At 50.2% G+C, this 23,230-nt stretch overlaps 1 protein-coding gene across 3 annotated transcripts; it reads right to left on the bottom strand.

Moving 5' to 3' along the window:
- Positions 1 to 85: 85 nt before the first annotated feature.
- Positions 86 to 21,460, bottom strand: EXOC7 (exocyst complex component 7). 3 transcript variants are annotated; one of them, XM_076075181.1, is made up of 22 exons: positions 20,888 to 21,460; positions 20,763 to 20,853; positions 18,382 to 18,447; positions 16,974 to 17,158; positions 16,473 to 16,578; positions 15,671 to 15,923; positions 15,203 to 15,379; positions 13,843 to 13,854; positions 12,886 to 12,972; positions 11,245 to 11,390; positions 10,006 to 10,158; positions 7,656 to 7,754; positions 7,110 to 7,172; positions 6,108 to 6,174; positions 5,256 to 5,294; positions 3,767 to 3,826; positions 2,969 to 3,089; positions 2,477 to 2,572; positions 1,603 to 1,666; positions 1,289 to 1,330; positions 817 to 950; positions 86 to 409 (listed from the first exon to the last, which is right to left on the bottom strand). In XM_076075181.1, exons 2-22 carry the CDS (start codon positions 20,820 to 20,822, stop codon positions 307 to 309), a joined length of 2,133 nt encoding a protein of 710 aa, XP_075931296.1. In that variant the 5' UTR covers positions 20,823 to 20,853; positions 20,888 to 21,460; the 3' UTR covers positions 86 to 306. The 3 variants fall into 3 exon arrangements, with proteins under 3 accessions (XP_075931296.1, XP_032829572.2, XP_032829575.2); XM_032973681.2 differs by having other exon boundaries at positions 20,763 to 21,460; XM_032973684.2 differs by lacking the exon at positions 5,256 to 5,294 and having other exon boundaries at positions 20,763 to 21,460.
- Between the last annotated feature and the right edge of the window lie 1,770 nt (positions 21,461 to 23,230).

The following is a 23,230-nucleotide window of genomic DNA, read 5'->3' as shown; positions in this document are numbered from 1 at the left end:
GAGTGCGGCATGTTTCCTGAATTGAGCAAGGTCATGACATCTTGGGGAAAACAGATGGTCGGAGTAAATTCCACAGCCTCAGGTATTTGGTTACAAAGCTTTTATTCTCATACCAGCTCAAACGACCATGCAACTACATTGAATATTGTAACAGAAAAACGGCCCATAACTGATATTTTTGATAGCACGTGGCGTAACTCCCGGAATCAATTGTGAATTAGTATCAGGTCTAGTCTCATGGATCTCCGCCGACACACACGCACACAGAAATCCGCGGCGTCACGACGACGATGACGCGCGACGTCTTCAGGCCGACGTGTCAAAGAGTCGATCGATCATCTCGGCCACCTGCTCAGAGCGGAAGCGCACGTACTTGCCGGGGTTCTTCGTGAAGGGGACGCTGCCATACCTGGTGGGGGGGGGGCGGGGGGGGGCGGGAGGGTTGGTGGGGGGAGCAGAGAACAAAATGACCTTCGCTCACCGCGTGTGAAATGTCAGCATCGTGTGGCACCCCCTTGTCAAAGTGGCTCCAGTGTGACGGTGGCAAGGGAGGGGGGTGGAGGAGGGGGGAACGGGAGGGGGAAGTGGGGAGCGGTTGCCCCCCCCCACTCCTCGTTAGTTTTAATGTCAGGTCTGTGCTCTCTAGATTCCTGGGAGAAAAGTTCCCAGCCGGCTGCACCTAGGGGAGGCCCACGACCGGTTCAGATGGTCGTCACCGGCGTTGGCGGTCCATGAAGCGGGAATCGATACTCGGGTCGCCCGTTTCGTAGCGCCACCGCGCCAACCGCTGTGCCACCACTCCCCACGCACACGCACCTGTCCACGAACACACGATAGCTGTTCAGCAGCATCTTCTTGCCTTCCTGGCGCAGTCGCTCCCTGAGCTCTCGCTCCGGCACTGCCCAGCACTTCTGCACCCGGCACAGCTCCTCCAGGCCCTCGTTAAAGCCCTGCAAAAGACAAAGACATCCCGCGTGCAGCCATTAGCAGACCGTTGGGGCAAAGTGCTGTTCGTCGAGCAGCACTTACAAACGCCGGCACAGCACACAAAGGGGCGGGGACATGAGTTTTATTAGGGAGCCACTGGAGCTACGCACTTTTAAATAAAGATTGAAAATTAATTTCTTTCCAACTGCCTTTTGTGTTCAGCTTGTTGTCTTTCCGCCGGACCTCCGATTAGCACGGTTGGCTTCGTGAGGTGCGAAAGAAGTTCAACACGCACATATATACATACATACTCTGTATTTTTGGCCCCCAAGCGGCAGAGCATTGGCACAGCGGCACTGACCTTGAAACGATCCTTGATGACCTGACGCTCCTTATCCTTCAGCTGGAAACACGGACACGAGAGAAGTGTTATGACTTATCGTGTGGCGAGCGAATGGTTGAGTCGGCGAGTGAGTGTATGAATGAGTGACCGGTTGAGCGACTGTGTGTTTGTTGTGACCTGCAGTGTGGTGCCTGAACACAGCGCGGATGAGATGAAACAGTGAGTCTGGTAGACCGAGTTCTCAACATGGGTGGACAGAACATAGCAACGTACATGTTGCCATCGTGTATGGTGTGGTAATTTTGATGCCAAAGTGTATGATGTGCCCTAACCTTTGTGCCAGGGGTGAGGACAGGCATGTTCCGATCGGAAATACTCTCCAAAACCTTCATCCAGCTGCATTCCATGACACATGTCAAGGTACACGTAACATAAATTGTACTTCATGCGCTGTTTACAGTCAACAGGAACAGGTGTGGGGTTGACCGTATTCCCGTCATGGGGTGGTAACAGGGCCCAGTGGCAGTACGTTCACCACTTGCTGGAGTATTTAATAATGCGGATGAATTCACCATGAAATATTACACTCCATCTGCTTCACGGTGGACGTTAAAGATCCCGTGAAGTCGTTAAACACGAGTGGGTCATCGTGTGCCAGCGTCATGATCCACATTTGAAATGGGACCTGCACATTACTCAATTGCGATTACACACAGCGACATCGGCCCCTTCTACTTTGAAACAACTGCAGGCAGACCCGTGCCTGTGAATCACAGCACTTTCGTGACAGACTTGTGCTGTAAGAATGATGGCGCGAATACCAAATGTGCACAATTATTATTATTATTATTAAATCACAAGCTAGAGAGTTAGGAACACAAATTGTTATATCGGCTTGTGCTGTGTTTAAAGCAAGTAAAAAACTGTTGAAACGTCATCCATTACTCACGCGTTTAACACGTCGTAGGTTTTCCCAGCCTATATTACGATTCATAAATGATTTTTGGTTTGGCCCACGGAATGATCTGGCCAAATGGCTTCAGTCGTGTCAATCTCCAGCACTCAACACGTAAAAACATGCTTTAACTGTCACGTGCGCACGCATTGAATGATGTGCCAATTATTTTTAGATACGACGTTTCGCTAGAAACTGCGCCAAGCGTTTCAAGGAATGAAATCAGGAAGCCAGAAAAAGCACCGCTGCACCTGCGCCGATAGCTCTGCAGCTGACTGTCGATGAGCTCTTCGTACGTGCGCTCCAGATTCGGTTGCGTCACTTCCACGAGCTGCAACAACTCTGACCTGAACACCAGATTCATACACACACAAAGACCAAGACCCCCCATTTAGCCTTAACACATTTGGGGCAAGTGCTGTTAGCGGACAACTATGAAGGCCAACAGGGCACACGAGGGGGTGGGTGACCAGCACCATGCCCGGCCACCTTTGTCTTCCGAGTGGTGATGTTTAAGCATTCACACCAGGTGCTCATTTCAGGCTGAGTCGACCGAGGGGAGGCCCAGGACCAGTTCAGTTAATCGTCTCTGGTGTTGGCCGTGAGTGGCAATAGAACTCGGGTCCTGCTAGTGTAGTGTTTTGCAGCGGACAAAGACAAAGATCCCCTGTATAGTCTTAACATATTTTTAGGGCAAGTGCTGTTAGCAATAGCCTACGAAGGCTGGCATGGGATGCGGTTACCGTTGCAAGGCCTTGAGGGTGTAGTTGTAGTTGTTGAGCAGGAATATACAGCCCAGTGCTGGGTCCTCATACACGCGACACTTACTCAGCAGGTTACCCTGAAGGTTCCCCAGAACCCGTGCTGCAACACAAAGAAAAAGATCCCCCGTGTAGCCTCAACCGACTTTTTGGGCAAGTGCCGTTAGCGAGCACCTATGAAGGCCAAAACAGCACACGGCGTACTAGGTATTCATTCGAGGCTGATCGGTTCATATAATCGCCACATGGTGCTGGCCGTGAGCGGGAATTGAACTCGGGTTACCGGGTTCCTCGTACAGCGCGCGAACCACTGCGCCACCGCTCCTCATATTCACACACACACAGACGTGCGCGCGCATGCGTACGTGTGCACAAAACACACGCACGTACTCAAGCACAACGGCAATACTCCGGGCGGCTATCATCGAGTCCTTTGCGTCACCGGCGAGCATAATAAAAATCCCGGTTTAAACCCGGGTGTTACTGGGCATTTGCCACACGCACAGAAACGTCTACAGCAACAAACTGAACGTTGTAGCCCTTTAACCGACCTGCCGATCGGTGGGTCGCGCGCGGTGGGGTACAGTTGGTATTTATGCCTCTGCCAACGCGTCCGGTCAACGTGAAAGAGTGGACCAAACAAGGGCTCCCTCTCGTGGAGGGCACTTTCACCAGCAGTGGCGTGGGCGGAGAACAATCGCTGCACGGCTGCAACCTTTAAACCACTGCCACGTTTGAGGGGCATGCGTGTGGGTGTGCGTGCATTGCGTTAAAACTCACACACGTAGGTGCTCAGAAGTTTTCGGCTGAATTCGGAACTGTGACTTAGGGTGCTGCTGTCTGCAACAACAACAGCAAGCAAGGCTCACGCTCTGCGCACAAGCCCACAAGCGTGTCCACACAATGCCTGCGTGCGCTCGCGCGCAATTCCGCAGTCAAGTGCATGCTCTTAGTATGCTGTTATCGAACACATGCACGACTGTGTACAATGAAGACTATGCACAACACAAAACCCACGAGGTACATGCACTGCACAGTAAAACACACTCAGCCTTCATGCACCACTGACTACTACGCTTTCGGAACACATTATAGGTTCATGCTGTCAAGTGAGACTGATCTCCGGCTCAAATGAGCATTGAGACATTGGTGTCGATATCCTGTTTACAGACCCTGAGCCAGTGATCGAAAATTCCACAGCCATATGGCGAGGGCGAGTATGTGCATAGGATAACCACTGTTGACCTTCCCCACAAAGTGATACTCATTTTATCGACCCTGTCGGGAGGGCGGATGGACTGAATCAACCCATGCCCCAATCAGGATTTAAACTTGTATCTGATTGCAGCCGCTAGCCCTACGGTTGAGCCACATGATAAAGAAATATACGTTTGCCGTATCATTTGTTTTTGGTACAGTGCCGTCTGCTACACACGGGATGTTAAATATCCCGCGATGTCATTTAAAATGAGAAGGCCTTTGAGTGCCGGCATCACAGTCCAAATGGCAAAAGATTACACTGCAAATGTCTCAACTGGGATTACACATTGCAACAATCATCACCTCCTACCGGCAGGCTGATGCCTGCTTGCAGGTCAGGTGCTGAGTGACCTTATGTCGCACAGGGACAGCTGCCACTGGGGGTGCCCTTCGAATGTTCGAGATGATCTAGTGGCGTCATACGAAAATAGCAGTAGCTCAACTGTGTGCCTGCGTTACAGTACATATTTGGCCAAATAGGAAATATTTACATCGCTAATTAGTCGATTGAAATGACATGTAGCTATCATGATCATCGCCCCCTTACTCGCAGACTAGCTTGCAGGTACTGAGTCAAATTATGCAGACATTGACAGTTGCCACTGGGGGTTTTCCCTCTAAAATGTGTTGATGTGAGATGCGACGTAAGTCGCTTATTACATGTAAATCGCTCGGGAGATGCCCCCTGGCGTGAAGGGCACTTTCTTTCAAAAACAACTCACTTATTATTCGGGTCGCAAGATTGTTATTGTGATAGGAAAATGCCACCTGCGGCAACTAGACGAGAGACAGGGCGGTGACGTGGCCCAGCGGTAGCGCGTTTACCGCTTGCTGCAGAGGTTCGCGGTTAAAATCCGGCAGGCCACCCCGGTTACTACTGCGGGTGTAGTAACCGTGAAATACTCCGCGCCGCCTGCTTCGCAGGTGAGAGGCATTCAACACCATGACTCTCCACTGCCCATTGAGTCTTCGCATGGCCCTCCCCTTGACCCTACCCTTCAGAACTCACCACGAGGCTCCAGGGGAATATTGTAAGTGTCTCCCAACACTAGCGCATAGTGGGCATCCGTGACAGGCAGAAGGGACACAAATATGGCACATCAAGCATCACGCACTCCACACATTCACACAGGCATCATGTTAACATTTACCGATATTAACCTGACAAAATACAGTGCATTAGTGATCTAATGATTTGTTTGGGGGCTCATGATAACACAATAATGGCTGAACACATAGGTTTTTGCAACCAATATTATGATTAAAAATTGATTTTTGGGGTAAGTCATGTAATGGTCTGGCCAAAGATGTGTTGTAAGAACCTCCACCACCCAACATCATTCATCATTCAGTATTCTGTCCAAAGATCAGTCCAAGGTACGACTCTACTCCATGTTCCTCCATCTCCGCTACTTTCTTCATCTGTTCGCACGATCTTCCTCATTGAACGCTGTCAAGCGTCGCCATTCTCTTACTTCCTCTCGGCCTTTTCGCAAAAAATCTTCCCTCGATCACCTCCTTCATTAAGCCCGTTCGCCAACCGGTGCCGATGTTTGAAAACCACATCAGGCACTCTTTTACGGCCGAGTCGACCTAGGGGAGGCCCAAGACTGGTTCGTAGTGCCGTGCACTAAACCACCCTGTACCGGTCCCCACTACCTGGCCCAACTGCCTTCAGCAAGCCGTTAAAACACGCCCAAATACTACTACGCGTCCAATGCCGGGCTTTCTTCCTTTATCCTAAACTCTGGCCTGGGTGACAAAGAGGAGATGCACAGCATGTAGCTAACATCCTCGTCTCCCTGGCCAGCCAGAGCACCCAGAATGCATCTGTCACGCACGCAGCGGGCGGAGGGAATACCTTGAGAGGCCAGCATGGCCGCTGCTGTCTCCTGAAAATCCAGCAACTGTTGTAGGAACAAAATGGCCTGCAAAGACAAAGACGCACATTAATTCCCCACAATGCACACGCCCGTATTACGTGACACAAAGCTATCATAATAATCACAGTAGTAGCCCCCCAAACGCAGAAGATCCCTGGGTTCGATCTTCCACGAAGCTCGTGGTCCACCCGAAAATGCATCTACTCAAACGATGGCAGTGGCAATTACTTGATGCACAAATGGAAAATAAATAAATAAACTCTCCAGTGTGCGACCGTGGTCATCCAGAACAGACCGTACGACATATAACGACACAATGCCCGATACACAAATGTGAAGGAGACATCAGAGCGACACACTACGCTGCTTCTGACGCGGTTGTCTGGCTTGACCGCCTGAATGTGAAATTGTAGCTGTTGCTCTGCATCTGCATCAGCCATTCGAGAAAATAAGTAATAATAATTTGTTGTTAATAGAATGCCCTCCTTTACAACAGGGCGTCTTAGCGCTTTACACGCGACAAACAGGCAACTTTAATTGCATCTCATCTCAATCATTTTATAGGGCACCCCCACTGGCAGCTGTCCCAGTGCAGCACAAAGCGGGCCTCAGTCTGCCATTAGTGGACGATGAGTACTTTATGGTGTCTTTTTTTCGATTCAGCAAATTTGGACCGTGATGCCTGCACACAAAGGCCGACTCGTTTTACTAGGCACACCATATATTGCACGTGCATATGTACACATGAGCTATCCCGAAGACATGGCCCAGCGGTAGCGCGTTTGCCGCTTGTTCCAGAGGTTCACAGTTCAAATCCGGCAGGCCACCCTGGTTATCGCTGTGGCTGTATTTACCAGTTGACGTTAAAGGGCCCGTTGCATCATTAAAAATTAGTAGAAGATTGTGTGTCGGCGTCATGATCCACATTTGCCAATCTCGAATATTAGAGGTCACATCCATGCGCGTGAGACTACACTCACGTTGCTTGTGAGCTCATGCACCGTCCCATCTTTCGGCATGTTGTACTCTTTGTCCGGGTCATTCTGCAGAGACATGTGGGAAAGAAAACTGAAGACAACACAATCCTATACAAAGCCTCGTAGCAATATCATTCATAGCCTTGTAATCTAATTCACACTCTAGCAGACACATTTAACAATGTGGTATTTTAATCACACTGACAACCTAAAGACATTGTTGCTGATATATGTGAGACACCCAATTAGGGAAACAGCATTGGTAACACTCACGCCTCATAGCAAGAAGGGCCTGGGTTCAGTTTCTGACTGTGACAATGTCCTGAACTCGTTCTGGGCTGTCCCCTAGATCGACTCAGCCTCGATTTAGCACCTGGTGCGGTGTGTAAACATCGCCACTGGGGAAACAAAGACGATCGGGCGTGGTGCTGGCCACCCACCCACTCGCGTGCCATGCCGGCCTTCGTAGGTGCTACTCGCTGAACAGCACTTGCCCCAACAGTCTGCAAAGGCTACACGGGGGATTATTTGGTGTGTGATGTACCGTACCTTGATGCTGTCTGCAAACTCCTCGAGAGCCTTGGCCCCAGTTGTCTCCATGGCCGAGATGAGCGTGGGCAGTTTATTCTTAGTAGGAGCAGCTGTGCCCTGCACACCACGGCACAGAGAGAAGCCTGCCATGTGAACACAGCCAGCGCATTCACAGACGTGGCGTTCATTATTTCGACTCCATTCGAGTATAACCGCGTGCGCGTGCGACTTCCGTCATCAGTTGTTGCTTCAGGCTTCCTCCTTCCACCGGCCCTCCGTAGACCACAAAGGCAAACTGCGTATTAGGAGTGGGAGAAAGCAACGTGATGTGAAGCGATTTCCAGTGAGTGCCGAGTTAACGCTCGCAAGACTGCGACTCTGTACCAACCCCTTGCTGTGGACTAGGGGGCAGCAACAGTCACAAGCAGCATATATATTCTAGATTTGAAGCTTTCGTGACTGCAAGGATCCATACTCTTTGGTTCTATTCGGTAAAGTCACGTAGGTAAAAAAAAATAAAAAAATAAAACAACAAAAATCACGACGTTTCGGCCACAACACAAGCGGCCTTCATCAGGTGAAGGGACCAGCCTGTCTCGAAGACTGCGCTGGAGTGAAACACAGCCACGCTCAGACTGCGACCTTTAAGCTGTGTGAGAGGGATTAAGGTGCCTCTCACACAGCTTAAAGGTGCACTGCCATGTGCTACACCTTTCATCATGCTAAGTCCGCTAATCAAATGCTATTTTTTTATGCTAATTCCTTTGTCGAGGCACCTTAATCCCTCTCACACAGCTTAAAGGTTGCAGTCTGAGCTTGGCTCTGTTTCACTCCAGCGCAGTCTTTGAGACAGGCTGGTCCCTTCACCTGATGAAGGCCGCTTGTGTTGTGGCCGAAACGTCGTGATTTTTTTTTTTACCTACGTGACTTTACCGAATAGAACCAAAGAGTAAGCATATATATAGCAGCAGTTAGGTTCATGAAGCCTTATCTGGCAAATATATAGCAGCAGCCCGTACGGCAACACCAGTAACCAGGTTCATTTGGCAAATGTAAAGCAGTAGCCCACACAGTAACAACACCAGCAGCAGCAGCCAGGTTCATGAAGCCTTATTTGGCAAATACTGGTAGGAACCTCCTGGTTACACCACAGGGGATTATTGTGTCCGTCCGTCGTGCATCCAAAAATGGGAGGGGTGGGGCTGGGTGGAGAGGGGAGGGTGGGAAGGGGCTGGGTGGGGAGGGAGGGGCTGGGTGGGGAGGGGAAGGTGGGGAGGGGCTGGGTGGGGAGGGTGGGGCTGGGTGGGGAGGGTGGGGAGGAGCTGGGTGGGGAGGGTGGGGCTGGGTGGGGGGTGGGAAGGGTGGGGCTGGGTGGGGAGGGGCTGGTCACCCCGTGGTGCCCTTATAAAACTCAACGTTTAACCTACTCACGCCGGCTTGTGCCCGCCCTCACAGTCGGGCATATTTGCGGAATACACCACGTGGTGCCGTTGACCCTGGCCATTGATCGAGCAACCCAACCTACCAGCTCCCTCCCCAGAAATGTGTTATATAGCAGCAGTCCATATGGCAACAACAGCAGAAGCAGCCAGCTTCATGAAGCCTTATCTGGCATTAGATGTGCCTGATATACTTCAGGCTTCTTCAGGCCTTCTGTGGCTTGGAACTGCTGCTGTTGTTGTTTCTAGGTTTTGTAAGATAAGGTATATGTTCAGACCACGTATTTAGTATTTTCACTTGCATTTTAAAATATATATTTCGAATTTGATTCTATATTTTCCAAAACATTGCGTACTTCCGATGTCACATACAGCTAGCTCAGCTGGGTTTTTTTTACATAGCTGCTGAGCACAGGCCCAAAAGGTCCATAACGTCAAGTGACCAGCAACAAGCAGAACAATAAAAGATAAGAATAAACACGTCTCTTGAATTGAGCAAGGTTATTATGAGAACTTTGGAAAAGAGACGGACAATGGGAGGGAATTCTCAAGTGGAGCAGTGCGAGGGAAGAAGCAAAAATCGAAGTGTTATGACCTGCAGTGTGGTGAGTCAGTGCATGGGTGAGTTTGGCGAGTTTGGTGAGTGGGTGAGTGCGTGGGTTGGTGAGTGGGTGAATGAATAAGTGGGTAGGTGAATGAGTGAGTAGGTGAGTGTATGGATGAGTGATTGAGTGAGTGTGTTGTTGTGATCTGCACTGTGGTGGTTGAACACAGTGTGGTGCATGAGACAAAACAGTCAGTCTGGTAGAACGAGTCTCCAAAATGGGTGCAGGAATCAATGAGTGAAGTTGTTGGGACTAGAGTAACCACGGCAGTAGCAATACAAGAGTGATAAGCAGGCGACCGACCTCTGCCGGTGAGTTGTTTACCTGCAGCACGATGTCGAACTGGGGCTTGCAGGCTTTGAGGTGGCGCAGCACAGGTAGCACGGACAGGACGGCCGAGTAGTCGTGCCGCATCACAGCACGGCGCGCTGCTGCCACCACCCCATCCCCCTCTGCCACCAGGCTATCTAGGGACTCCTGCAGCCACGCAAACAAAGATGCCCCGTATAGACTTTATAGATTGTTGGGGGGCGGGCGCTTTTAGCGAGCACGTACGAAGGCCGGCACAGCACATGAGGGGGTGGGTGGCCAGCACCACGGCCGGCCGCATTTGTGTCATGGCGATGTAAACACACCGCACTAGGTACTCATTTAAGGATGAATCGACCTAGGGAAGGCCAAGACTGGTTTAGATAATCGTCACTAGTATTGGCTGTGAGCAGGAATTGAACTCGGGTTGCAGGGTTCATAGAGCAGCATGCTAACCGCTGTCCTACCGCTCCCTACGCACCCAGCAACAACCTCTTTCAGCAATCAGAGTTCGTTGTTGGGAGTGGGGAGGGCTGGGCCCATTCACTTTTGCACAGGCGTCAGTAAAATGTTACGACTCGTAAAAGATGTTTGGGTTAGGCCACGTAAGTGATTTGGCCAAATATTTGTCACAAAACCCTCCAACAAAACCGACGCAGCCAAACAAATTAAATTGTCACGCGTACAACCATTTTACGAGTCAATTGTTTCTGTTTAAGCTCACCGGTAAGACGAAGAACAATTCTCAAAGTTAAAATGTTTAGCAATTAGATGAAACTGCACCAAGCATCTTCAGGACAAAAGCCAGGAATTGGCGCGTTAAATGATTGTACAAGTGATAATTTCATTTGTTGGCTATGCCAGGTGGTGGAGCAGCGTTTCACAACAAATTTGGCCAGACCATTGTGGCATAACTCGGAATTCTATTATGATGACTCAATACTGAAGTTTTTATTTGGCTGAAGTACTGTAATGAGTAAAGCATTGTATTCTTCACCGTATTGCATTGCGTATGACATCACATTATCGATTGCATTGCGTGTATTGCATTGTGTGTATAGTCTTGCTATACCTGGTGTGGCGTGTAAACATCGCCACTGGGGAGACAAAGGCGGTCGGGTGTAGTGCTGGCCACCCACCCCCTTGTGTACCATGCCGGCCTTCATAGGTGCTCGCTAACAGCACTTCCCCCCAACAGCCTGTTAAGGCTATACGGGGGATCTTTGTCTTATCGTATTGCGTTGTCGTGTGCACCTGTATTAGAGAGTCGAAAGTCTTCTTGTGGTGGAAGTCAGGAATGATCTGGGTGAGCAGCTGGTACTCGCTGTGAGCCAACTTCACGAAGGCCGACACACACAGGATGTAGGCGTCGATCTCCACGTCCCAAGCCTCCACACTGCCTGCACACACACACCGCATATCACTCACCCATCACTCACCTATCACTCACCTAAAGTGGCACGACACACACACACACCGCCTATCACTCATCCAACATCACTCACCTATCACTCACCTAAAGTGGCACGACACACACACACACCGCATATCACTCATCCAACATCACTCACCTATCACTCACCTAACGTGGCATGACACACACCAAACACACGCACCGCATATCACTCATCCAATATCACTCACCCAATATCACTCACCAATCATTCACTTAATGTGGCACGACACAAACCAACACACCGCATATCACTCATCCAATATCACTCACCTATCACTCGCCTAACGTGGCACGACACACACACACACACCGCATATCACTCACCCATCACTCACCTATCACTCACCTAAAGTGGCACGACACACACACACACACCGCATATCACTCATCCAACATCACTCACCTATCACTCACCTAACGTGGCACGACACACACCAAACACACACACCGCATATCACTCATCCAATATCACTCACCCAATATCACTCACCAATCATTCACTTAATGTGGCACGACACAAACCATACACACCGCATAACACTCATCCAAAATCACTCACCTATCACTCACCTAACGTGGCACGACACACATCACACCGCATATCACTCATCCAATATCACTGACCTATCATTCACCTAACGTGGGACGACACAAACCAACAAACCGCATATCACTCACCTATCACTCGCCTAACGTGGCACGACACACATCACACACCGCATATCACTCACCTATCACTCACCTAACATGGCAGGATACATACCACACACGCTGCATATCGTTCACCTAACACTGATCTAACGTGGCATGAAACACACCACACACTCACATGCCACATATCACTCACCACTACATGTTGCTCACCTTAAATAATACCACACAACCCCTAAGCGATTAAACCCATGGTCTAGACAGTTAGGTAGAGTATTCTCAAGTGTGTAGTCAAATGCATGGTAGTAATGGCTGGTAGTGGATGGCAATAGTTAATAAAATTTACAATAACGTTTGTACATTTGGTATCTGCGCTATTCATTTAGTGCACGGCTATAACGAAAATCGCTGTGTTTCACTGACATAGTCTGCAGTAGGTTCACAGTCGGGGGTGACGCAGCTTTGTGTAATCCCAATTTTTATTTTGCGTGTAACTTATCAGACTTGTACCATGACGCAGGCACACAAATGACCTATTCTTTAAAGAGTATGTCCACTGTGAACCAGATGGTGTTTATTCATGGATAATGCACCTGCGCTTAATTACCAGGGCAGCCAGCCGGATCCGAATCTGTGAACCTCTGCAACGAGGGAGCAAACGCACTACCGTAGGGCCACCGCCCCCCCCCCCCGCCCCCCAATGCGTGGCTTTAGCGAGACGAGTGACCAACTGAGTGTGAAGAGTCCACAGGAGCTGCGGCAGTTGGAGGCCCTCCACACGACAGTACCTTCCATGGGAGAGAGGTTGGAGCAGCCCTTCCTTGCCTCCTGCTGGGCGTACTGTTTGAGAAGGTTCTGGGCTTTACGCAGAGTGCCTGGGGCCACCAACCACCCCCCCCACAGGCAGAGAGCACACCAGCAGGAGTGATCCCAGGTGAAGGGAAGGACACCGAGGAGAGGAAACACCAGGGCACGGAGCAATACCAAGAGAGTGAGGAGACGGACCGGTGAGTAGGGGAGGGACAGAGAAAGAAACAGAGACAGACCCACACCGTAACAAGAGTGGCTCCAAAACCGAGCTCCACGTTAGTCAAGCACCGATGGCAGCGCCTCATTGATTCGTAATGGATTTTAAGGGTTAGACCGCAGGATGTTCTGGCCAAATTTCTGTTGTGAAACCATACAGCACCCGGGTCATCCAGTGCTTAAACTCCCACCTTACCCGTGGGCATCGAGGTCGCTATCTTCTGGCTTGCTGACTTGCCACGGCTTGCCGTGGCACAGTGGCATTACAGCGAGTGGATTATTCCCTTCTGTGTTCCATCTTGTCGAGTATTCAGCGTTCTATCCTCCCGCACACAACGGGGGTTTTTTCTCCCTGGTGTCCTCCCACTTGTACAAACACTCACGATTCATGGAGTCGGCCAGGCATCCTAATATAGGCCCAAATCTAGATTAGGCCCAGAGAGCTTGGGCAATTGTCGGTGTCAGTTCTGCCTGCTTCCCTGCTTTTCTCCCACCTCTGAATGACTCTCTTATCGCTCTCACTCTCTCTGAAAGGGTTTTCTGACACAAATTTGGCAGGATCATGAATCGGCCAAAACCAAAAATCAACGATGAATCGTGATGTGACCGACTGGCTTAGTCAGCTTGGCAATGGCCCCATTCAAATCGACACGAGGAAATGCAGCGAGTGGAAAATCCAGCTACCTCACGTTCCCACACAGCAGGAATGCAAGCCTTACCTGGGATATAGGCTGAGATGTCCACGTTAGGGAGTGCAGGGAGAGGGGGGAGGGGGGTAGAGAAACAGCAGAGTTATAAAGTGCAGCGTTTACGATGGGAAGAGCTCACAAAAGCCAGCGCAGTCCCATGCTCTACAACCTTGGTATCAGCCAAAACTACAACAAAGTTCACAAAATGATAATTAGCGTTGTCGTTGAGAAGTAAAAAAAATATGTTAATAATATGTTGCCACCTTCACGAAATCTCTTCCCTCTATTTAAAAAAATGTAAGTATTTTTTACACAGACCATTGGCCAGACAGCCTTCTGGCAGTGCATCATTTTCACAGAATCGGCTTACTACAAAGCAAACTCTCGTTTAGGTTCGTACCCTGATGCCGGGCCATCTCAGAGCCCTTTTTACACACAATAAGCTACTTACATTACATCTCGTATCAAAAACATTGGAAGGCACCTCCAAGTGGCAGCTATCCCTATGTGCCACAAGGTGACTTGGCACGAGACTGCAAGTGGGAATGTCTGCTAGTAACGGGGCGATAATTGCTCGCTATGATCCCAATTGAGTAAGTATCGGTGTCATGTTTTCAAGTTTGGTACATTTGGACCACCACACTGACACAAAATGGCCGGCATCAAACGTACAAACAACGCTCATCTAGAATGACATTCCGGGATTTTTAAAGCCCACTGTGAAACAAACAGTATGGTTAATCCAACTGCAGTAATAACCAGGGCAGACTGCCTGATTCGGACCTCGAACCTCTGCAACAAGTAGCTAACTCGCTACCGCTGAACGATGCTTGTATAAATATGTGTGGCTCTATATGTATATGTGTGTGTGTGAGTGTATATATGTGTGTTTACCTATGTATGTAGGTCGACTCAGCCACAAACAAGTACCTGGTGCGGTGTGTTCACATCACTACTGGGGAGGGCGTGGTGTTGGCCACCTACCCCCTCGTGTACCGTGTCGGCCTTCATAGGTGCTGATTAACATCAATTGTCCCAACAGTCTGTGAAGGCTATTTGGGGGTTCTTTGTATCGATATTATGGATACAAATATAATTGCTAAATCGGATGGGAGGAACTGTGGAATAGCAGCAGTACTTATTTTTTGCCATTATAAAAGCATAAATGCAGCCCTAGCTGTCATATCTCACTTGGAGCACCCAGTTCCTAGCTCACTGCACTTGAGTAAAACAGCCAGGATTTATTGATGATCCAGCACTCCCTAATGATCCTCTTCGGTAACTCAATACATCGGCGGCTGCCAGTCGCCTCCTTATCACTCTTCTCTTGCTGGTACCTTGGTTACTGTTACCGCGGGCTGTCACGTGTCGCTAGTGCTGCTCGTCGTACCGGTGCGCTTGCCAGTGGAGGCGGGGGGCCGCTTGGTGGGGGTGTTGGTCCTGCGGGCCCCCACGGCCGGCGAGTGCCCAGCGGCCGCGTGGTGGCTCCGTCGCAGGTGCTCCTTGAGGCCTTGCAGGGAACGAAGCATCTGGCCCGAGCGTAGCTGGTAGTAGACAGTCATGAGGTCTGCACCCCGGAAGGGCAACGCAAGCGAAAAACATTGCAAACGTCACCGAAGCGAAGCGATGACATCGGTTCACATGCAGGGGTTAGACAGGTCGTTGCATCGCAGAGACCGTCTTGGGGAGGCTTTGATCCAGCAGCGGATAGACCAGGGTTGATAACGATGAGGACAAAAAGCGTACGATGAACGTGCACCAGGAGGCCCAGCACCCACTGTGCCGGTGCCGCCATCTCTGTCGCCGTGCCAGTGCGATGCCGATAATACCGGCGACGCTGGCAGGCGCCGGCGCTCACCGTGGCTGCGGCCGCTCTCCACCAGCCAATGGGAGATGCGCACAAGGTCGGCGAGCGCGCGCTCCGGCAGCTGCTGGATGTGAACGTCGGCCGTCCCCTCCGTAGCGCAGGCCTCGCCCTCCTGGGCCGCCTCGTCCTCGTCCTGGGCCAGCGCGTCCAGCAGCAGCACGGGCGGCACGGCCTTGCTGTGCCGCTGCAGCAATGTGCGCGCCTCACCCTCCAGCCACTCCTTGCCGTTCTCGAACAGCGACTTCTGCGGTGAGGCAGAATTGAGCATTGGTCATTTCTCTTGCGGTTCTTGAGAGCTCGGGAAAAAGAGATGATGGGAGGGGATTTTACCAAAGTGGAGCAGTGCGAGTGTAAACGGTCAAGCAAACTCCGGTCATCCTCGCGGCAGAAGCGCTTCTGCGGCCGTCTGGGTGGTTCTTCCTTCCAATATTAGGAAGCTTCTGGAGCTATGCACTTTTAAATCGAAATATAAAACTACATTTTTTTAGAACTGAATTTTGCGTTCGTTTGTTGTCCTTCCCCCGCACTTCCGATTAGCACAGTTGGTTATGTCTGGTGCGAAAGAGGTTCAACATACATAAATACAAAAAAAAGTATTGTGACCCGCAGTTGCGGTGGTTGAACACATTGTGTAGTTTGTGCGTTATAATAAGGTTGGCATGCAGACATAGTTGGTGTGACCATGCTGTCGGTGTGGCTGTGATGACGTGGTTGTTGTGTTGATGTGATGTGTGCAGTCTGTGTGTGGTGAGGGCAGTTGTAGTGGCGTGCCGGGGAAGGTGATGCCCCTCACCACAGTGTTAAGCTCAGGGCTGTCTGGGTTGTTCTCTGTGAAGTACTCGACTGCATTCTGTATGCGCGCCATGCACTCCAAGTACTCCTCCAGACGTCCTGCCGGCCTGTACGCACACAAAGACACGTATTTCCCCATATAGCCTCCACAACCTGTTGGGCCAAGTGCTGTTAGCAAGCACCAATGACGGGCAGAACGGTGCATGGTGCCGCACCAGGTACCCATATAAGGCTGAATCGACCTAGCGAAGGCCCAGGACCAGGTCAGATATTCGCCACAAACGTTGGCCATGAGCGGGAATCGAACTAAGGTCGTCGAGTTCATAGTAGAATGCACCAACCACTGCGCCGCTGCCCCACTGTGCTGTCTGTGGATGCAAACGTGTAAACACCCCATCGTGCGGTTTCAAACGTGTGGCGGTGCTCACACTGACGATATCTAATCAGCGAAAGTGCCTCCCACCGCCCCCCCCCCCCCCCGAGCTGCGTGTTTTTTTTTCACCCCTCCTTGACGACGCGCTGGGTGTCGCACGCCACGCTGTAGTAGCCGATCACGTGGTGTAGCGCGCCCAGCGTACGCTCCACGTTCTCCTGCAGCCGCTGCAGGGTCTCCGTCTGCCGGTAAACCGGCACGATGGCGTCCTCCAGCCGCGCCAGCCGGCATTCGAATGACGACAGGATGCCCACCTGCCAGGGAGCAGTAGGGCCTCAGCGATCAGCTCGGCGCCATCTGCGTTACCGCTCGTGAGAACTCACGGGCCTTTAGCTGTGCAATTTAAAGCATGTATAAACTTAATGTGTAGCACAGGCGTCTGTAACTTTTCAAAGAAGAAGAAGAGCAGTTTTTTTGTTTTTTTCGTCTTTGACCAAAACAGTTTGAGAGCCGCATCACACCCAGAGCTACTTGTACACAAACACAGCAGTAGGTATACAGCAATGACAAAACAAACTCTGACTTAAATAAACAAAATAGGTGATGGAATAAACTCTATTTAGCTCATTTCCCCCTTAGTTATTCTTTAACAACACAGTTTGACTGTTGCACATTTTGTCATCACCAAGACGCTCCACAGTGACCCATTCCCTGCCATATTTAGTAAATTATCTTTCATAATTATGTTTAAGATTTAAACACCCGGCTCCGGAGCCACAGGTTGTCCAGCCCATACCTGTCAACCCACACGGTTTACCCCGTATTCTTGTAATTGAGTTTGCAGGTCCATACAGCGTACAGCCGCTCCAATACAGGCAAAAAAATAATAATAAAAAAATGCCTATTTGTGTGCGTGTTTCTCCCTTGTGATGAGACTTTGTAGGATGAACATTGATAATTATGAGGGCACGGGGTGACCAATAAGGTCAGAATTGGTCTGTCATAAGGTGGCACTGATAAGGAGTTAACAGGTATGCGAGCCCTGGTATAGTCCTTTGTCAATTCACTGCTGGATGATGGCCTACCCCACAGCATGCCGGTCACGGGAGTTGTTTGACCGTACTTCGCGATGCTGGCAAGCGTGGAGAAGCATGGAGGGGCGAGGACCAGGTTAAATATCACCCGCCACTGATGTTAGCCATGGCTGGGAATCATCATCTATGCCAACTCTCATCTTTTACAAATTTAATAGTGTTGTTTGTTGCTGGCTATTACACATTACGTGCCTGTGCTCAGCAACAAGATAGCTGGAATCATAGCAGAAGTACATTATCCACTTCATCACTACTCCCAGCCCCATCGTGTTTAGATGTACTAATATTCATGAGGTGCTCTGACTTCGCTGAAAGACCAACGTGTCATCATAGACTGGGCCTATATTATCAGGGTAATCTCCGTAATCTTGCTGCAGAGCACCCAGTGACTCCTCTCAATTGTCGACAATCTCACCAAGATAGTCGCTCACGCTCACACTCACCATGCTTGCGGTTTGCTGTTCGCTCTTATCCAGGCTCTCTCGGATGAAGTTCAGCACATGCTGCTCCTGGATGAGTGACAGGGGAAGATGCGGTCAGTTTGAAATATCAACATTTGAGCACTGCAGGTTATTTTTTTTGTTTGCACGAATTTCGATGAGGTTGTTTTTGTTGTCCAATTTCTATCTGCTTCATCGTTGTACTTCGTGTTTCAGACATCGCTTTTTGTCATTTTCGTCTACTCAGGTCACGCTTGCAAATGGGACTATCCTCGTCTCTCGAGTTCGAAGCTGGTTAAGCAAAAATCAGCTTGAAGCTTGACTTCGTAAAATGTTAACGGTACAATCCTGAAAACAACTTGCTCACAACACTGTTGGGCGGAAGGGCCTCCCAGGAGAGGCAGGCAACAGATGACGTTTAGCCTACTCTTCCACGCCCAACAGAGACGTCTTTAACCCCACCACTGTAGATCAACTATGATGCTGCACCTATGCATGCTTCTGGGTAGATAGACAGAGAGAAGCAAGTGCAGCGAGCAAGGGGTTAAGAAACCATAAACAAGCTACATTGTTTAAATTCCCACGCCGGGAGATCGAGTCACACCCCCGACGACCTCTGCGCAGGACCGGATTAAGATTTTGCAGGCACCTGGGCTACAGGTACTGCGAGGCCACCCCCCCCGCCTCCCCAGTAATATTTTCAAAAGGAAAACAAAGTTAAAGAAAAATAAAATTGTATTTTTACAAGGCTAACAACAAATACAATTCCGCATTCACAAATTAAATAACTTTTCACTTAATCTCCGGAGGTCTTCCAGCTGGGGGAGGCCCCCGGACTGCAGCTCCTAAAGCCCCGTGCCTTAAACCGGCCCTGCCTCTGCACTGCAATTCCAGTGTCCGATGACACCACATTGCTGGACATTTCTGTGTGTACGGCAAACCGGTAACCGTTTTGTTAAACTATTTGGTTACCTGCAATGCAATTGTTTTTTTTAAACAATCCAAATCGGTACGTCATATGCAAATTTGGTTACTTAATCCATTAATATCATGGAAAGCAAGTTATAGCGATGAGCATTTCACTTTAATGAGACTCAATTCTGGGCCTAACCAATGCTACTTTGATACATTATTTGAGAACGTAACTTTGTCTGCATATTAGTGTTTCATTCCAGTCACCGCACAAACCCATGCACAACACTCATCGTCGAGAATTATCTGTATTTATCCTGGAAAAATCCAATGAGCTATGAAGCTCTTTGTCACAGATGTCCAGCAGGGGCGGGTCAGAAAATGATGTACAATCACTCACCCTCAATCCCCCACGACAACCCTCAACCTACTCACCCTAGCCTATACCTGTCAACCTCTGTGGCTCACCCCCCTGACCCACACTCACACCCTGACCCACACTGACCCCCTGACCCACACTCACACCCTGACCCACACTCACACCCTGACCCACACTCACCACCTGACTCACACTCACCCCCTGACCCACACTCACCACCTGACCCACACTGACCCCCTGACCCACACTCACCACCTGACCCACACTGACCCCCTGACCCACACTCACCACCTGACCCACACTGACCCCCTGACCCACATTGACCCCCTGACTCACACTCACCACCTGACCCACACTCACCCCCTGACCCACACTCACCACCTGACCCACACTCACCACCTGACCCACACTGAACCTCCTGACCCACACTCACCCCCTGACCCACACTCACCCCCTGACCCACACTCACCACCTGACCCACACTCACCACCTGACCCACACTCACCACCTGACCCACACTGACCCCCTGACCCACACTCACCACCTGAACCACACTCACCACCTGACCCACACTCACCCCCTGACCCACACTCACCACCTGACCCACACTGACCCCCTGACCCACACTCACCCCCTGACCCACACTCACCACCTGACCCACACTCACCCCCTGACCCACACTGAACCTCCTGACCCACACTCACCCCCTGACCCACACTCACCCCCTGACCCACACTCACCACCTGACCCACACTCACCACCTGACCCACACTCACCACCTGACCCACACTGACCTCCTGACCCACACTCACCACCTGACCCACACTGACCTCCTGACCCACACTCACACCCTGACCCACACTCACCTCCTGACCCACACTGACCACCTGACCCACACTCACACCCTGACCCACACTGACCCCCTGACCCACACTGACCTCCTGACCCACACTCACACCCTGACCCACACTCACCACCTGACCCACACTCACCCCCTGACCCACACTCACCACCTGACCCACACTGACCCCCTGACCCACACTGACCTCCTGACCCACACTCACCACCTGACCCACACCCTCACCCCAATCACCTGGTTGAGCTTCTCCTCGATGTCTCGCTTCCTCGCCGACACCGTCTCCTCAGCCGGCATCGCAGCGTTGAGCTGGTCACAATGAGTGGTGAGTCACAGTGAGTGGTGTGTCACAATGAGTGGTGTGTCACAGTGAGTGGTGTGTCACACAGTGAGTGGTGTGTCACACAGTGAGTGGTGTGTCACAGTGAGTGGTGTGTCACTGTTGGTGGTGTGTCACACAGTGAGTGGTGTGTCACACTCTGTCAGTGGTGTGTCACAGTGAGTGGTGTGTCACTGTTAGTGGGGTGTCACTGTTAGTGGCGTGTCACAATGAGTGGTGTGTCACAGTGAGTGGTGTGTCACAGTGAGTGGTGTCACTGTTAGTGGGGTGTCAGTGGTGTGTCACACAGTGAGTGGTGTGTCACACAGGGAGTAGTGTGTCACACTCTGTCAGTGGTGTGTCACAGTCAGTGGTGTGTCACAGTGAGTGGTGTGTCACAGTGAGTGGGGTGTCACTGTTAGTGGGGTGTCACTGTCAGTGGTGTGTCACACAGTGAGTGGTGTGTCACACACGGAGTGGTGTGTCACACTCTGTCAGTGGTGTGTCACAGTCAGTGGTGTGTCACACAGTGAGTGGTGTCACAGTGAGCGCTGTGTCACTCGCTGCGTTCGCCTTCGGCCCGCAGCGTCGCCCCGATTGGTTCAAGCTCCGCGCGTGACACGCAACGGGCTGGCGCCTGATTGGCGAAGGCGCCGCGCGTCACCTTTGCCCCCCCCTCCGAGGTCACAAACCTCGGATATGACGTTTGCGGCACGTGACTAGCGCCGCCATATTACCTCGGGTAGAAGTAAATGAGTGGTCTCAATGAATCAAAATCTTTTTGTCCTGAAGGAGGAATCTCATACCTGTTAACCCCTTACTAGTGCTTAACTTATCACAGACCAATTATTACAGGTAACCCCGTGCCCCTTATACATATTACACTTTCATCCTACAAAGTCCCATCACAAGGGAAAAACAGACAATGTCTTTTTGCCTGTAGTGAAACGGCTGTACGGGGTGGACAGGTATGGAATCCGGTGAGCTATAAAGCTCTTGTTCACACATGTCCAGTAGGTGTACGGGTAAGAACGTCACAACAAAGAACAAATCACCCAAACTAGTGGCGTCACTCGGGATAGTGTCACCCCCGATGGACCTGCGCCCGTACCAGACCACACAGAATCCTTAGTAATGTTTTTTTGTACTCATGTTACTCGTAAATCGTAATTCCCGTATATCACTGAATGTAATGGCAATAGTATTGACAAACTAGCAAAATTTAAAATACACCTTTAAATTACAAATATTTCCTTTAATTACTACATTCCAAAAAAAGTTATTGATATTTAGGTTCACAAATACTAATTACCACACTATTGTAGCTAAAACACCAGAAAATGACAACCAGCGACTATAAAAAAAACACGAGCATCGACGAACACAACAGCGCGCGCTTGTAGCGCGTGCAGACGAAACCACGTGACTCCAGGCGTCATAGTAGCTGGGTAACAAAGACGGCCCTGAACGGAGCGCATTAGAAGGATCAACAAGTAAATTAGCATAGAGTTGTAGCCTTGTATGTATATTTATAATACAGTACACGTAAGCTGGGCTTACGAAAACTATTTTTGTTATATCAACAGGGATATATTTTTTTAAATAAAAAAAATTCTGCTTAAACACTGCACAAAAATTGTACAGCAAGTCATTTTGGAGTCACCCCCTCTGATGGTGTCACCCGGTGCGGTTCGCACCCCCCGGAGTGACGCCACTGACCCAAACAAAACGAAACCTCCCCCATCCTACCCAGGTATAGCCCACTGAGGTATTAACTTATTGTTCACAAGCTACCTGGCCACAAATGATAGCTCACCAAAGTGGCCTTATCATTTGGACATTTATAGCAGCAAAATTATTCAAATCATCTCAATGCATGTTTCTAAATGTGGAGGGATAAACCTGAGGACCCGGATAAAAAAATCCAGGCGACCACGGGGAGACACGCAAACTCCAAAAATACAGCAGCAGGCGTCAGGGTCGGTATCTAACCCCCGATCTCCTGCATACCAGGCGAGGTACTTAACATCCCATCACCATGGCGTCCCTTAAATCAATAAATGAGCACATACCTCAATTGCTGTGGGTAAAGTCCCGCAGAGCCAGTGGTGGAAATTCCATATTCCCATGACGAGGCCAGTCTTCTATATATAAAGGATAGCCACCGTCGTTGAATTCCCCACAAATTGGTTGCTATATTATCACCCCGGAGGGATTATGGGCTGAGTCGATCCCCCATGCAGGATATGCTTTTATAAAGAGCACGTTGAACTTCTTTCGAACCGTACGTAGCCAACCGTGCTCATTGAAGGTACGAGCTAATGAAAAACAAAAGCAATTTGCCCCCTTCCCATATCGATCCGTCCGCACACAAAATTATTTTGTT

This window comes from Petromyzon marinus, chromosome 52 (genome assembly GCF_048934315.1).
Source record: "Petromyzon marinus isolate PM22_M1 ecotype Great Lakes invasive population chromosome 52, UKy_Petmar_22M1.pri1.0, whole genome shotgun sequence".
Classification (NCBI taxonomy): Eukaryota; Metazoa; Chordata; class Hyperoartia; order Petromyzontiformes; family Petromyzontidae; genus Petromyzon; species Petromyzon marinus.
This window is presented reverse-complemented; position numbering and strand designations above follow the sequence as displayed.